The sequence below is a fragment of the Onychostruthus taczanowskii genome, unplaced genomic scaffold (assembly GCF_017590055.1).
Source record: "Onychostruthus taczanowskii isolate IOZ18803 unplaced genomic scaffold, ASM1759005v1 scaffold162, whole genome shotgun sequence".
Classification (NCBI taxonomy): domain Eukaryota; kingdom Metazoa; phylum Chordata; class Aves; order Passeriformes; family Passeridae; genus Onychostruthus; species Onychostruthus taczanowskii.
This window is the reverse complement of record NW_024498818.1, coordinates 286,336-302,277: the sequence shown is the minus strand read 5'-3', so window position 1 is coordinate 302,277 and position 15,942 is coordinate 286,336. Positions and strand designations below refer to the sequence as shown.

General features: G+C 51.9%; 1 protein-coding gene across 5 annotated transcripts in view; it reads left to right on the top strand.

Moving 5' to 3' along the window:
* The first annotated feature begins 594 nt into the window (after positions 1–594).
* IQSEC1 (IQ motif and Sec7 domain ArfGEF 1) overlaps positions 595–15,942 on the top strand; it is a 278,474-nt gene continuing 263,126 nt past the window's right edge. For 3 of the 5 annotated variants that reach the window (XM_041399502.1, XM_041399500.1, XM_041399499.1), the window contains exon 1: positions 596–1,035. In XM_041399502.1, coding sequence (XP_041255436.1) covers positions 770–1,035 — 266 coding nt within the window. In that variant the 5' untranslated portion in view covers positions 596–769. Of the gene's footprint in view, positions 1,036–15,942 lie in introns of all 5 variants that reach the window. The other 2 variants (XM_041399507.1, XM_041399503.1) reach the window with 2 other exon arrangements.

Below are 15,942 nucleotides of genomic sequence, written 5' to 3'. Positions count from 1 at the left end.
CCTCAGCCACTTTTCTTGGCTTGATGCAGCCTTAGCGGGAAGCAGCGTTTCACCAACAGAGGTGTTAACGCCAGGGATGCTGACGGGAGAGGCGGAGGGCTCTGATACTTGACTTGGGGCGTGCTGCTGGGGCGCCCGGCTCGGGGGGCCATCCCCGCCACGGGAGCCCGCTCCCCAGATGTGGCAGGGACAGCTCTGGTCCCGCAGGCCGGGTCCCCGCCCGCCTCCGCGCGCAGCGCGCTGCTCCCCGCGCCGCCCCGGGGCCCCGCTCCCGAGAGCGCTCCCGCACCTCTCCCGGGGCTCTCCCGCTGCGGGGAACGGGGCCGGAGCCGCGCCGGCATGGGGCGCGGACATGGGGCGCGGGGATGGGATGCGGGGATGGGATGCGGGGATGGGATACGGGGATGGGATGCAGAGCTGGGGATGCCGTGCGCGGATGAGGCGCTCGCCGAGCCCCCGCCGGCCCCCCGGAGGAGCGGCCGCCGTTACTTAAGCACATCCCGGCGGCGGCGGGGGAGGCGGGGAGCGGCGGGCCCGGCGCAGGGACGGCCCGCGCCCCTGCCCTCGCTCGGCGGCGGGGGCCGAGCGGCAGCAATGGCGGCGCGGGGCCGCCGCCCGCCCGGGCAGCCGCGGCTCTAGGAGGGGACGCGCGGGGCCGCGGGGCGCCGCTTCCCGCCGGGGTATTTATTCCTCCCCTCTCGCTTAAGTTGCCAGCGGAGCGCGCTGGCCGGAGCCTGCCCCCCCCGCGCGGCGGAGGTGCGGGGTGGCCATGGAGAGCCCCGCCGAGAACCCCAGCAAGGCGGCCGAGTACCTGAAGGAGCTGAACAAGATTATCGAGACGCAGCAGGAGCTGCTGGAGAAGCAGAAGCGGAGGATAGACGAGCTGGAGCAGCAAGTGGCCAAGTTGTACCACGAAAATGCCTGCCTGCAGGACGAGCATCACCGGCACCTGGCCACATGCCGGCTCCAGCAGGGCGTCCCCCCCGCGCCCCCGGGGGTGCTGAGCGCCATCCAGGAGAACGCCAGGCACGAGAAGTAAGCGCTGTCCGCCTTTCTTTGCCCCTTTTTCGCGCAGGGGGTTTCCCTGGCGGGGTTTCCCTTCCCTTTCCCCTCCTGCCTTCGGCCGCCCGAAGCCGGCAGCAGCGGGACTCCCTGCGGGGTGTGCCCCGGGCGGCTCGGGGGACAGCCACGGGCTGCGGAGGGATGGCCCCAGCCTCACTGCCCGTGTCTCACTCGCTCCCTGGCCGGGGTCCCGGGGGGTTTCGAGCAGGGGTTCCCCGGCTTGCCCCGCCGGCCGTGCCCACGGCTGTCCCTGCGGCCGGCGCCGCCCGCGGCGCTCGGGGGATGCCCCGGGCAGAGCCGCGTTAGCGGGGCTCTGGGAGCAGCGGGGCGAGCCCTGCCCTTCTCCCCGTAGCGTGTTCGCTGCCGGTCCGAGCGCCGTGGGGAGCGGGGGTGTTCAGCGTGGGGAGCCGCCCGCCCCCCGGGAGATGCCCCGCGGCGCTCCCGAGGAGCGGCCCTTGGCTCCGGCCGCTATCGAAAGTGACCCGGCCCGGGGTCAGTAAACATTGGCCGCTCGCCACCGGCGGGCTGGCCCGAGCCAGCGCCAGCTCGCCCCGTTCGGGCCGCCTTCGCTCCCGGCATCTATTCCAGCCTCTCTAAGCTGTAATTAATCGTCTGCGTTTCCCCAGCCCTGCGAAAAGCCGCTTAGTTGCGGGGTTCCGAAGCAGCAGGGATTCGGGAATAGCAAGAACTGAGGTCGGCGCTTTCCCGGAGTATTTTTACTTCTGGAAAAGTATTTAAGGCTTGGCTTTCCCGGAGCGGAGTGGGAAAAGCATGCATGGGATTACGAGCCCACTTCGCTGCTTGACACAGCACAATGGGCTGTTTGTGATCCGCTGCGCTCGAATTCCTCAGGTTTATAAATACAGACGCGGCGGCTCCCAGCCGCCGGCAGCCCCCGGAGTGCGGGATACGGCATCGCCCGAGGGAGGGCGAGCCCGGACCGCGCTCCGGCCGCGGGGTGCCGGGGGTGCCCGGGGTGCCCGTCCCGCTGCGGGAGGCGCCGCTCGCTCGCTGCCGGGCTCGGGCAGCCCCGCTGGGCTCGGCAGCATCGCCCTCTGGAGAGCGGTGTCGGGCAGGGATGTCCCGGGAGCTCCCGCCGGCAGGGTGGAAGCGCTGCTGCCGCTGCTGCTGTGCTCGGAGCCGGCGGTGCTGCTGCTCCGAAGCAGCTCTTTCTCGGTGATGCTGTGGAGGCTTCAGAAGGGTCGTTGGTGGCTCAGTGTCCCCTTTGCCTGCTCCTGCTCCTAAGCCTTGCCCCTGGCCAGGGGAGCAGGCTGGGAAGGGAAGTGGCTGTGCCTCCTCAGTGCCCTTCTTGCTGTCAGCGTTAACTGGGCTTCTTTTTCTGCGATGTAATCAGTTTAGTCTTTTTGATAAACAGAGATGTCTCTCTGAAAGTAAATACCTCCTGTAATAAACTGGAGAGCATGTTGTCATTTATCAATCAATCAATCAATCAATCCCTTAAGGAGAAAGAGCTGTTTCCAGAAAATATAGAATATTTACACTAGTCCTATCCTGTGCCTCCCTGTCCAGTACCCGAGGATTTTTGTGGCTGTGCTTGTAGTACATGTCAACTCAGCTATCTTGTCCCATTTGTCTCTTGTAAATGACATTACCAAAAATTGTACAAATGGCTTGCCTTGTTTGATAATATTTCTCCTCTGCAGCCCAGGACTCATTTGCAGAGCCCTCCTTGGGCAGGCAGCTCTGGGGACTCGGAGGCTTTTAAGTCTCTTAAGTGGATTTGATGCTGGGATCAGAATTAATCTGGGATATTTATGGCAGAGTTGTATTGCTTTGAGGCATAGCCTGGGGGCTTAGTGGGGGAGCTGGGAGCCAGCCCTGTGCAGCTGGCCGGGCCCTTGGCCCACGTGCCTGCCTGGAGAACCACAGCTTCAGGGCCACCTTCAGCTGAGCAGTCCTGCTGTCCCCTCTCCTCCCCCAAAATTGTTCTCCTGAGGGAGGGAGCCCCTTCTTCTCTGCAGGCGGCCCTGCCTGGCTGGCTGTGTCACACCTGGCACAGGGGCTGTGGCTGCTGAGGCCCCATGCTGTCCAGAGCAGGGGCAGGAACCACTCATGCCATCAGTTTATTCTCTGGCTGGATGCAAAAGATGGAGGAAGTCTCTAACTTAGAATAGAGAATAATACCCTTGTTTTAAAGGATTCTCCCAGTCCCACGGTTCCCTGCCAGGTAGGGCTTCCTGGCAGGCCTGCCTGCAGGTTCCAGAGGTCTGGAGCTTTGCTCTCAGGAGCTCAGCCTCAGTTTCCTCAGACCTAATTGTCCCATTCACCTCAGGGATGTGTGGGTGGGGCATGAGGATCCCTTGTTTGCTGAAACTCAGTGTCAGGTGCCAGTGATGCTGAAATGGGCAGTGACCACTGCTCTTCCTGACACTTTTGTACTACAAAGCTAAAATAATGGAATAATTTTTGAGGGAAACTGGGCTTCTCTCAGTCAAATACACCAAGGCTTTTAGATGTTGTCTTGTACCTTGATTTGAACAACTTTTCTAAACTGCTTAGACTCCTGTCCTGCAGCAGCTTCACCTGTGTGAGGTGGCTGTGGCTCCCTGGCAGGGGTCCCATAATGCCAGATGTGTATTTAACTTGTATAAAAGAAAGTATGCAAAAGTTATACAAGATAATGTGGCTATGGATAGGTCTTAATAAAAGATAGTAAAGAAACCTGACAGGCAAAACAACAAAATCCCCACAAGTCCTAAAAGTTTTCAGTTCTTACAATGGAAGGAATATACAGGTGAAGACCACTTAAATAATTTAGAAAATCTGGTGTAGTTATAGAAATTCTCTCGCTTGTGAGGAGGGTAACTGTTAATGAGCCCTGAGACAGACTTCTGGAAGAAAGAAACTCAGTCCAATAATATGTATAGAAATGTATAAAAATAATCTGGTTTATGCACTTCCAGAAAATCTCAGAGAGGGAAAAATGTTTCTTTTGTGCCAGTTGCTGATGGAAGAAGGGAGGGAGGGAGGAGCAGAGGGCTGGGTGAGGAGGTGCAGGTGTGCTGCCTGTCCTGCAAGGACAGACCAAAAAAGGTTTGGGGGCGGTCTCACTAATTTTACAATGATTTGCTGAGAGCAAATCAACATTAAAGTGCACCGGGGGAAATGAGAATAGTTGATAACAAGGTTTTGTTAGGTGTGATGAATCAGCATAAGTAAGATAACAATAGGTGTTTAACTCATTAAGGTGTTTAACTCTGAGTTGCATAAGAATAATGTTGAGTGAATCCATTTCATTTAACGTTTGAGAAGCAGCAAGAGCCTCTAGAGCTCAGCTCCTTGGTGTAATTGGATAATGCACTTTTTTTTTGGGGGGGGGGGGTGCAAACCCAAATGCACTGCATTTTCTCACATCTATACAAGGATAGTTTTGTGTGTCTGAGAACTCAACGCTGGCCCCTTGCAGCTTAGGGAGGGATGTTTGTGCTCATCCTAATCAAGTTAAAAACTGTGCTGCTTTTCCACAGAGCAGGTGCCTGGTGAGAGGCTGAGCAGGAGGCAGAGCAGAATTGTCTGCTGAGGCAGAGCAGTCTGAAGGGGCTGTGTTTGCAGCTCGGTCTGAGTTCTGCACCTGGCCCGGCTGATTTATTTTTAAATGAATCTGGGGCTGGTTTTGTTCTCTGGGCCATGGCAGCCCCGGATTGGAGCTGTAAGTCACCCCCAGAGTGTCTGGGAGGCGCTGGGCTCTGGGCTCGGTGGCGGGGAGCAGCGGAGTCGCTGGCGTTGTTGCTCTGGTGACAGTCACATGTGAAGGCTGCCTTGTGCCCTACATAGGCGAGCTTGTGACTTGGCCTGTGGCTGCCGGCGCTGGGAGCTGCCCTGCACAGCCCCAGCAGCAGCCCAGACAGTGCATTAGTGTAGAGACCAGCAGGGCTTGTTTTCTCTGCCTCCAGAGATGTCCTCTGCTAAGACAGGCTGTCCAAATGACGTAAATCCCATCTCCCTGCCTGCGCCGCGCTCCAGCAGCAGCTTGTTTGTGTTTTGTGCGCTCAAGTGGAGGGACCCAGCAGCTGCTCCAGCAGGCTCGTGCTTGGGCAGCTTCTGCCTTCTCTGCCTCCTTGGCAGCAGGGATGGAGATGAAGCGCTGCTGCTGGGTCCTGTTTCTCCAGCAGCTGCTGGGGAAGGGTGGTTTGTGGCTGGAAGTCTGCAGTGCCAGGGCAGTTCTTACCAGGGATGCACCCACCTGGTTGTCTGGCTCAGCTGGTGAGGAATGCATCCATGGGGGAAGCACAGGTTGTGCCCAGGGTGAGCAGCTTATTCCTACAGGGTGCTGAGTGTGCTGTCAGCTCTGTAGCAGGTAGGGATGGTGTAATTCCAGCTTTGAGCAGAAACTTGCACCTTCAAATAACTTAAAAGAACCCTGTTTGCTTAATTCTCAATCCGTAACTGGAACAGTGGGACTGCTGAGCCCTGAGAGTGAGGGTTTCACACTGAAGGGAGTGCTTTTGCTTTTGAAGCCCACATTTTGGGGTCACTATTGTGATTTGGACAGCAGCACAGGGGTGAGCATCCCTTAGAACAGGCATTTGTGGTGCTGGCAGACCGCAGGAAATCAACAGTGTGAGGATGTGTAAGAAGATGTGAACTCACTAACTAAACTCAGCTAAATTATTTTGGATCTCTGAAATATTGGCAAATTCTGGTACTTAATATCTGCTAAACATTAAGCTAAATGATAACACATAAAGACAAATTCATTTGAAAGCTGATGTGTGCTGTATAATCAATAAACCAAGGCAGGGAGTGTGGTGCCAGGAGCACAGGGATGACAGAGCAGAGTGCTGCTATCAATAAAGTTCCTGGGAATTCAGAGTGGGGAGAACATGGTCCAGAAAGAGAACAGCAGAAATAAGTGTTGTTTTGGGACAGAAAAACCAGTGTAGCAGAAAGTAACCCATCCTGTAACACAATAGCTTTAAAGACAGTTTCAAAATTTGAAGTAAATATGTCCCATTTAGAGCAGAGCAGTGCTAAAGAATTACCAGGACTTGCTGGATGTGGAATCCTCCTCTGATGAAGCTTTTTATTGTGCTGACACAGAGCACAGCTTTTGAGCTTCCCAACTTTGCAGTTGTGTTCTGAACTTTAAGAACAAAGTGCGTTTTCATGCTGGTTACTGCTTTGATGGCCTTCCTTAGGAATTCACTCTCAAGGAAACTGAAAAACACTTCCAGAGATGCACTTCTGGAAAAGATCTGGAAATGTGCATGGGTGCTGGGGCCTGGTGAGCCAACGAGAGCTGCTGTGATTTCTGAGGGCCAGGTCTGCACATCCCTTCCCTCTCTCCCAAGCCCTCCCTCCAGGCCAGCCTGGATCGCCTGCTCTGTGCACACGAGGTGTGGAGCTCACAGCAGGACACTGCGGGCTGTCCCCACCCAAGGAGGGCAAGGGAAGGCTTCTCCTGGTCTGCAGTGCCAGTCTATGCTGGCTTTGACCAGCAAGCACAGCAGCCAGAGGAGCAGGATGGCCCCTGTGGAAGGAGGCTCCCACTGCAGCACCTCGGTCTGTCCTTGGCTCCTCAGAACGTGGCAGGTTTGGGTTGATGCATCAGCCAATGCTTTTGGTGTCAACCCTAAAAGTCAGTGTTGCTTCTGAGGATCTGAGCTTCCTGCTGGGTGAGGGATGCTGAGCTTTGCCCACTCCAAGTGACAAACCTTTGGGAGGAGCTGAAGAACAGACATGCACATTTCTGAACCTGGCAGCCTCCTTGCCCTGGTTATTTGCTTAGGAGGACAAGGCTCCTTCAGTCCTTAGGGAAGGTGTGTTCTGGCAAAAAAAAATCAGTTGCAGCTTTTTTGAAAACCTGAAGCAAAATACAGCACACCCAAAGAAGTGTCTTCAGGAAGAGCTGATTTGAGGGCAGATCATAGAAGCTCTGAAAGAAAAAGAGCCAGGCATTTCAAGGTGTTTTCCTACAGCATACCAATAGGGGACTAAATTATTAACATTGAAATAGTAAATTCTTAAATCCTCCTTGCAAGCAGCATCTCAAAAAGCTTCATTTGGTTTTTTTAGACCCAGCAGAAGTAATTGGCTGTTGATGTGCTGGTCAGTGGGGCTGAGCTGAGCCCAGTGTCTCATGCCCAGAGTGGGTGCAGAGGTTGTGCCTTCCTCCAGGGATTTCTTAAGGGCAGGAGAAGCAGCCCCTGTTTGACACTGCTCAGTTTGGTGGCTGTGGTGTGCTGCAGACCCACAGAGCATTGCAGTGCACTGAATTTCCCTGGAGTTCATGGCTCAGCTGGGGGCACAGCCCCTTGTCTGGGCAGAGCTGCCCCAGTTTGGGGGCTCAGCTGGCATTGCCATCCCCAGTCTGGGCAGAGCTGCCCCCAGAGCAGGCAGCCTGTACCAGGTGGGTCTGTTCCATGTGCTCTGCCCCAGGCTCCTGTGTGCAGGTGCAGCGAGGTCATCCCATGCCAGGCCCAAGGAGGTGTGTGGGAAGCTGCTTAGGTAAGTGGATTTTGCAGGTCAGAAGTAATTCCTGATGTGCAGCCCACACTTGCATTATTCTAAGTTGATCCCATCATTCCGACTCAGACCCTCTCTATTATGTTAATTGCACCTTTTTTTGGTGTGTTTTGCAGCCTGCAGATACTTTCAGACTGTACCTGCCAGCGCTCCTGCCTTTCATCTTAGCTCAGCGAGCCCGTGAATGAGGTTGTCATAATTCCTTCCTGCCCGTGTCCCTGCCTAATTGCACTGTTTTTCTCAGCAGAATTGTAGAATTGGAAATGGAGACAGTGTGAGCAGGCTGTGGTGCAGCAGAGCAGCGTGGTTTGAAGAGATGGATGTGATGGTGCATCCTGCTGGCTGCTGGCTACCTGTCCCTGGGCTGCTCCTTTCCCCACATTCCTTGCTAGGAATTCCTCTCCAGATCCTTCATAGCATTTCTTAAAACACTGGAATTCTCAGCTGTTGTAGCTACTGTGCTGCAGTGGGAGAGATGCTGGTTTTGCTGCCCAGAAGTGTGGGTAGGAGTTGTTGCTGTTAACGGTCATTGCCCTGTGGCTGAGGGCAGGAGCAGGAGGTGTCTCCTCGGTCCCTCCTGCTGACCTGTTCTCTGCCCTTGGCACAAGGAGCAGGGGGACTGATGGCTCTTTTACAGCTGGGCAAGTCAGAGTTAATGATCTTTTCTTAATGGGCTGCTCAGCTGGGCTGAGAGATGGTTGTGTTAAACAGCACACTTGAGACAAATAAGGCTCTTAAATTCCTGGGTGCCCTCGTGGCTCTAAACCAACTTGTTTGAGTTTAATGATGTTGTTTGTGTGGTTTGTGGCAGGAAAAACTAATAATGTTAAAATCAGAGAATGAATCCCAGGCTGGTTTGGGTTGGAAGGCACCATAAATCATCTCATTCCACCCCTGCCACGGCAGGGACACCTCCCACTGTCCCAGGCTGCTCCCAGCCCTGTCCAGCCTGGCCTTGGGCACTGCCAGGGATCCAGGGGCAGCCACAGCTGCTCTGGGCACCCTGTGCCAGGGCCTGCCCACCCTCCCAGGGAGGAATTCCTAATTCCCAATATCCCATCTGTCCCTGCCCTCTGGCAGTGGGAGCCATTCCCTGTGTCCTGTCCCTCCATCCCTTGTCCCCAGTCCCTCTCCAGCTCTCCTGGAGCCCCTTCAGGCCCTGGGAGGGCTCTGAGCTCTCCCTGAGCCTCCTCCTCTCCAGGTAAGCCCCCCCAGCTCCCAGCCTGGCTCCAGAGCTGAGTCTGCTGCAAAGCGGCCAAAATATTTGAAGAGGGTGAAGCGCTGCAGAACAGAGCAGTTTTCCCAGCAGAACCTGAATCCCGACTCGCAAGTTATTTTCCCGGCTGTTGTGTCCTGTCGGGTGTGGAGCTGTGACCCCGGGGGAGCCTCCATCCCTCCCCATCCCGGTCCCGGTCCCCGTCCCCATCCCTCCCCATCCCGGTCCCCATCCCGGTCCCGGCCGTGCTCCCTCTGCTGGCTCCGCTCTCGCTGCTCAGCTGCAGAGCCACATCTGGAGCGTGGGACTGTTTCTAATGGCAACATCTCCGCTCCTCCTGCGTCTCCCCAGACGTCGGAAGGGCTGCTGCGAACGCAGCTGAAGATTCATGAGCGAAGTGCCGAGGGAAACTTTCTTTTCAAGTGGTGCCGTTTTAAAACGAAAGAAATTATTCTGCTGCGAGGTATCTGAGTAGACTGAGTGCTACTGCTGTGCTAGATAAGAAAGATGCTGCTACTGAGTAGCTCTCTATAGCGACTGATTGAAATATAATATACATTATTTGCATGTTAATAAGATTTCTAGTCAGACTTCCCCAGCAAACACAAGTGGAGACAAAGGCATGCATGTCATACATCTCTAACTGCAGCACAGCAATTCAGATTTACTAAGTGTGAATTCACTTCATTCTGTAATGAGGCAAAGAAAGCAGCAGGGGAAGCTGGGGAAGCAATCTCCTGGCCTTCTTCAGGGCTTGGGATGCAGCTGGGAGTTGATGTTTGTCAGGGTTTTCCATCTTTGCTGGATTTCTCCTGGCTCACAATGACTGCAGGTGACTTGGGAGCTATTAATTGCTCCTTTTGGGCATGGAACATGGAACTATGGGAGGAGCACAGGGAAATTGTCCTCAGACAGGGATTCTGCTGGGGAATCTGAAGCCCTGGTGGAGTTAAATTGGCCATGGACATCAAGGACAACAAGAACAGCTTCTACAGGAAGGTCAATGATAAAGGGAAGAGTTGAGAAAAAGTGGGCTCTGTGCAGAAGGAAATACACCTGGTGACAGGGACAAGGAGGGGGCTGAGGCCACCCAGCTCTTCTGTAACCAGAGAATCGTCTCTCTGAAGTTCTGACTGCATCTCCACGAGCAGAGCAGCTGTTGATAATCACTGGGTTACGGAGTGGTACCTTCATTAGGGAGGTGTCAGTGGGGACCTGTGTGCCTGCAGGTGAGTGTCCCAGGTGGAACCTCAGTGCTCAGGGGAACACTGGGGCTGGGAGAACTGAGCAGCAGGTTTGGGCCAGCAGACCTCAGTGCCTCACTGGGGCTGGTTTCAGGTAAAAAATGGGACACTTTAATATGAGTAAATACTTTAATATGAGTAAATATTTTAATGTGAGGTGGACAGGACCTCTCTTTGCTTGACTGGTCCAGGTTGCCTCAATTTCAGAGGTTCACTGCTGCAATGTTTTGTTTTTCTATGAATGTAATGGTTCTCTGCTCACACGTGAGGAATATGAAATCTTGTTTGTTTGTCTTCTGTGTGCTCTTAATGGTCCTGGAAATACAGGAAAATGTCAGGAATTCATGTGAGTCATTCCAGACAAATGATTGGCTTCCAGTTCAAGTCCCATCAATCTGCAGCCTTGATCTCTTGGTATGGTTTTCTGAATTTAGAAAGTTATATTTCACTAGAATTAAGGTGATTTTTTTGGTTTTTAACAAATGATAAGAAAGCAAACCCACTTCTAATGGGTTGTGCTAGACAGCAATATTCTTCTAGCATGGTTTCTTGGTAGGACAGGCAGGGCACTGAGCTTTTGGGTGCACCCAGAGCTGTTGCAGGGGTTGTTTGCCAGGTCTGCTCTGGGGATGCTCTCCTTGGTGCTGGGCTGGAGCTGGTGCTCGGAGCAGGGAATTGAAGGGGAGGGTCCATGGCAGGGCAGGGGATGTGAGGTGCCTTGAGTCCGTGCCCAGGGCAGGCTGCAGGTGGGATTCCCCTCCTGTGGTGCAGCTGGGACCTTGTGCTGTGCTGGCTTTGGAGGGAGCTCGGGGGATTGCAGAGCCTGAGCCATCCTTCTTCTTCATCCTTGCTGCTTACCTGGCTACAGCCCCTTCACCTTCCTTCTGCCAGGGAATTCAGAGCAGGAGCAGGCTCAGAAACATTCTATTTGACGGTCCTTCGTTCCCCTGATGGCTTCCTTGCGAGGCAGGCAGCTGTTCCTGTGGAAATTTAGCATTGTTATTCAAACCCAAAGCACCCTGACAGATCATTATTTTAAATTCTTGTCTCGAGTGCCTGGATCCAGTGGCACCATGACCCAGGGTGAGTGTGCTCTGTGTGCCCTCTGTTCTAGGCTGCCTTTTTCCAGCGCATCCTTTGTGAGCAGGTCGGGCTGTTTGTGTGGAAAGTCCTTGTAGTGACAGCAAAGAAATTCACAGTTGTAGGAATATCCCCTGGGGGTTTTATTTGCTGCTGGGAGTTCTGATTAATGGCTCTGTGTTGCGGAGAATAGGTGTATTTTGACTTTTCCTTGCATTCCATCTTTCTGTGTAGCCTGTGGCAGAAGAAGAATTTGATTTTGGCTTCAAGCTGGAGAAGCTGAGTGCACTCCAAAGAAATCTGCTTTAGTCTGTTCATCCTGCCTGGCTCTCTGCTTCACCTAAGCAGGACTGTGGGTGGGCATTCTCAAACCCTCAGTGTGACTCTTGGTAAAATTCACTGCTAAAATCAAGCCCTCTGTCCTGATCTCTTTAAAGGCAAAAATAGCCTCTATCATCTTGTATCTCAATTCACGCACGTAACTTGGGTGTGTAATGCCACAGAGGTGAGCAGCCTCTAATTACAGGAAGGTAAAGTGGGGATGTCTGACCCTTCCTGGAGGATTTTCCTCCTCATTTAGCACAGCCTTTCCTGGTCTTGATCTCCCTGACTGAGACCCAAAGAGTGAGGCCCTGCTGTGCAAGGGGGGTTGGGATCTAATGCAAATGAACCAGCTAGATTTGAATAAGGAAATAAAATCTATATTCAGCTTTCAGGCTTGGTTCTATTTTAAGCTTTTAATTGAGTCCACCACTTCTTGAGTGCTTGAGGTTGTCAAGGGTTGGGAGAATGGCTTTGTCTTTCAGGAAGGGAGGAAGCTGACTTTATTCCAGGTTTGCTGAGGTTGTGACAGCAGTGCTACACAGAGTTAGTGCTGACATGAAGCACCCCCCTGCCTGGTGGGCTGTGTTTGGGCTGTGCCAGTCAAGTGTTTGGAGATGAAGGTGCCAGGTGTGGATGGGAGGAGAATCAGGGGTAAAGGAACTTACCTGTGACCTTTTTTCCAAGTGGCTTGGGAGGAAAACTTTGAAGGCAGTGATCTGAGACTGTGCATGGAATTCAATAGCTGCTCCTGGCTTGCATTGCAAAGGAATTCTAAAAGGGTGATAAAAACTACTTCACTTAAGGTAGGAGAAACCTCTTCAATCAAAGGTCAAGAGTTCCTCCTGCTCATATTTATTTCAAGTGGCATGCAGCTTGCCAGGCCCATGCCATGCTCCTGTGACCGTGCCCTGCTGTAGATGTAGCTCACCTTAGTGCTGATTTAATATTTAATCAAAGCCTGATGTGCAGGTGACTGCAACTGAAGGAGAGGCAGGGAAATTAATTTCTGCTCCTGCTTTCCCCAGTTGCCAGGGTTGTGCCTTTGGTGCTTAAAAAGAAGAAGACAAATAAATTTCCTGGCGTTTGGTGCTTAAAAAAGAGAACAGTTGGGCTTGGATCTGGATTCTGTGTTGAGCAGCACAGGTTGCTTTTAATCCTAAAAAGGAGATTTGCTGAAATCTCTTCAGGACACTGTGGTTCAATGGGGTTTTGGTTGTGCACAAGTGCTGCAGCAGCGCAGTCCTGTGCTGCATTAACATGGGTGGTGGCTGCAGCCTCAGGCTGCCAGGAGCAGGGGATCACTGCAGGCTGTGCTCTCTGTGGAGGGTTCCTGTGTCCCCCCTGGACCTGCTGACATTCCTGGGGCAGGGCTGTGGGAGCTCTGGCAGCTGCAGAGACGAGCTCAAGAGCAGCTCAGTGTGTGAGCACACATCCCTCAGTGGGGTGTGCTGGAGCCTGGGCAGGGCTCAGGGCTGTCCAAGGGGATCAGTGACACCTCGGGGTCTGCAGGGGAACTTCATGCCTTAGAGGAAGGAAAAAGTCTTTGGAGAATAGAGAGAACATCGTGGTTTGCATGTTTTTTCCTACTCTCTGCTCTACTTCAATACAGTGACAACTTTAGGGTGGTAGAAATGTGCCTGTCTTGGAACTCATCACTGAGAGCCTTCTGCTGCTATTGGTGCTCCAAAATAGATACCAGGCTCACATCTCACAGGGTATTTTTATGTGCTGGGAGTGATTTCCCCCCCCCCCCCCCCCCCTGCCTTTTTTCCACCCATCTGATAACTTCCTCCAGCGATCTGATCTCCACCCAAATGCATCTGATGAGAGCAGCTCCTGCTCAGGGGCTGAGGGTTCTCTGCCCTCTCTCCTGCTTGCCCTGAAAGCAAGAAAGGATAATTATTTAAAACACATTGCAGAGTTATGTAACTCCTTGAGGAAAGTGCTTCCCAGCACTGAGCTTTGCTTATTATGTAATGTGATACATCACCAGAACTTGCTGACATAACCCATGATCTTCACCTCCAGTTGCTCATGAAAAACCTGTTATTTCCCTGACCTCACTTAGCTCTGAGGACTGTGGGCACTTTTAGGACCTTGTTGGAGTATTTTACTCTGGAGTAAGGAAAACTGCTGGCAAATCAGGTGCCAGTCTGAGCTGCCTGCTGAGGGAGTGCTGTGTGTGGTCTGAGTCTGTAGCTTTGCTCCTCTGACCCTGCTCTTGTTTTAAGTGACATTTTGCCTTTAAACAGGTGCTTCCCAGGCTTTGAGCAAGGAGCAGAGGTGGTTTCTGTGTGGCATTGCATGACCCCCTCAGGCTGTTTGAATCATCTTGCCATGAGTGAAGGAAATCATTGAATATCTCAGAATGAGATGAAGAGTCCTTTTCCAGCTAATGTGATTTAATTGGGAATATACTTCACTCATGCTAACAATGCAATGAACCTTGGCATCACCAGCTGTGAAAAAAGCCAATCACTTGTTTTAAAATTTTAAAAGTTTAATAGTCATAAAATAGTTATAAGAATAGTAATAAAAATTAGAGCAATAAGAATTTGGAGAATCAGAGTTAGGACAATAAAGGACAATTAAAAAAAGCAAAGCATTATGGACATCCAGATGCTTTCCTCAAAAAAGCATGTCCTCTAACAAAGGACTGACCATTAAAAGCAACAGCCTGTTCATATTCATATATTTCATACAAGATGCAAATATTCTTTTCAAACAAAGGGTGTTTTCTGGTTATTGTCAACTTCCTCCCTCATCTTGTAAATCAATTGTCTTGGTCCCTCAAAGTCTAGTTCTTCCCGATAAGGAGGCAATAATTATTCTCTTGGATTTTTGGTGTCTTGTTGCTGTTGTCTCTCCTTGAGCTAGTTAGAAAAAGTGTCATATATCATGTAATTTCTGTAGCCTAAAACTATATTCACCACACTGCTTAAAAAGATTAGTACAGCACTACAAAAAATGATAAATACAACATGGCTTTGCAACGTGACACGTATAGTATTCATTTTAACATTTGCAAAAAGCCAATCATATAACATGCATTTTTCACACCAACATACTTAACTAACCTTACAAAGGTGCCTGGCAAAGGTCACCGGAGCTTTCCTTAATGATTCAGCTCGTGCAGGTCTGGAACTTGGTCAGTCTTTGTGCATGATGCTGATTTATGCTCTGGTATTCTGTCTAGGAACAGATTGTGTGAAGTGGCTGTTCAGCAGCCTGCTGTTGTATAATAAATACCATGGAAGTGGTGTGACAGGCTCTGTGATTTTGGGGTCCTCAGAAGATTGACCAATAATCACAACTGGTTCCGTTTTCCCCAGAGACAGTTATGGACTGGAACAAGCTTACCACTCAAGGGTTTTTGAGCCAAACCCTTCAAGCTTTCCTTTAAAACCCTTACAAAAGGACCTAGAAAGAGCATTTAGAGACAAATAGCCAATTTGTAAGCCATCATGCTCCTTGGTAGCTGAAATGCCAACAAAATATCTCAAATTTATGTCACCTGCTCAACTGAGCACAGGATTCCCATTTTGCTGCCTGTGCTGAGTGGTTCTTTGGGCTGCTGGAGTTAACTGGGCAGGAGTCCCAGGAGGCAGGAGCTGCTGCTGGTAGGGATCTCCTGACTACCACAGATCTGCTCCTTCCCAAAGGATGGGACTCTGCCAAGAAGTCTGCCTGAATAACTCATGTCCACTACACAACATCACCTTCACCAACTGGAATATTTTCTGTAAGGCAGGAAAAGTGACAGGAAAGACTCAAGTGTGCTGCTTCTTGACTTTCTGCCAGCTGATCAGGGAGTGAGTTTTACTAGAATTCTTGGTCAGAATCAACAATATCTTTCTTTAATTGAAGCAGGTTGCTTTTATTTCTGAAGAGCAATGTCAGTGTGGGGTGGCTTGATCTCCATGTGTTCAATTCCTGGGAGATGGAGAAACTCAAATCTCTAATTAGCTGTCTGTTTGAAAGAAGTCAGACTTCTGAGCTGCAATAATAGTAGTGTCTGGGATGTGGAAACAGCCAAAATCAACAACAGGGCCTGGGGATGGGGAAGCTTGGGATGCTGTCAAAGCTGGTAAGTTCTCTTCTCTCTTAGCTAATTCTGTGTTTGATCTGAAGTGTGGAGGTCCTGGTGCTCTGCCCATGCACTTGAGAAGGTGTGAATAAAGAAGGGTTGAATGCATGAGCTGCTGCTCTGCAGCTCCAGAACTCTTGGGGGATAATTGGAATGGGAAGTTTTGTAAAGAACGCAGGATGGGAGAGCTGGGGGTGCTCACCTGGAGAGGAGAAGGCTCCAGGGACACCTCAGAGCCCCTGGCAGGGCCTAAAGGGGCTCCAGGAGAGCTGGAGAGGGCCTGGGGACAAGGGATGGAGGGACAGGACACAGGGAATGGCTTCCACTGCCAGAGGGCAGGGATGAATGGGAGATTGGGAGGGTGGGCAGGCCCTGGCACAGGGTGCCCAGAAAAGCAAGTTGTTCTGTTATTCCTCAATGTTAAAAAAAATCCTGTTTCAAAA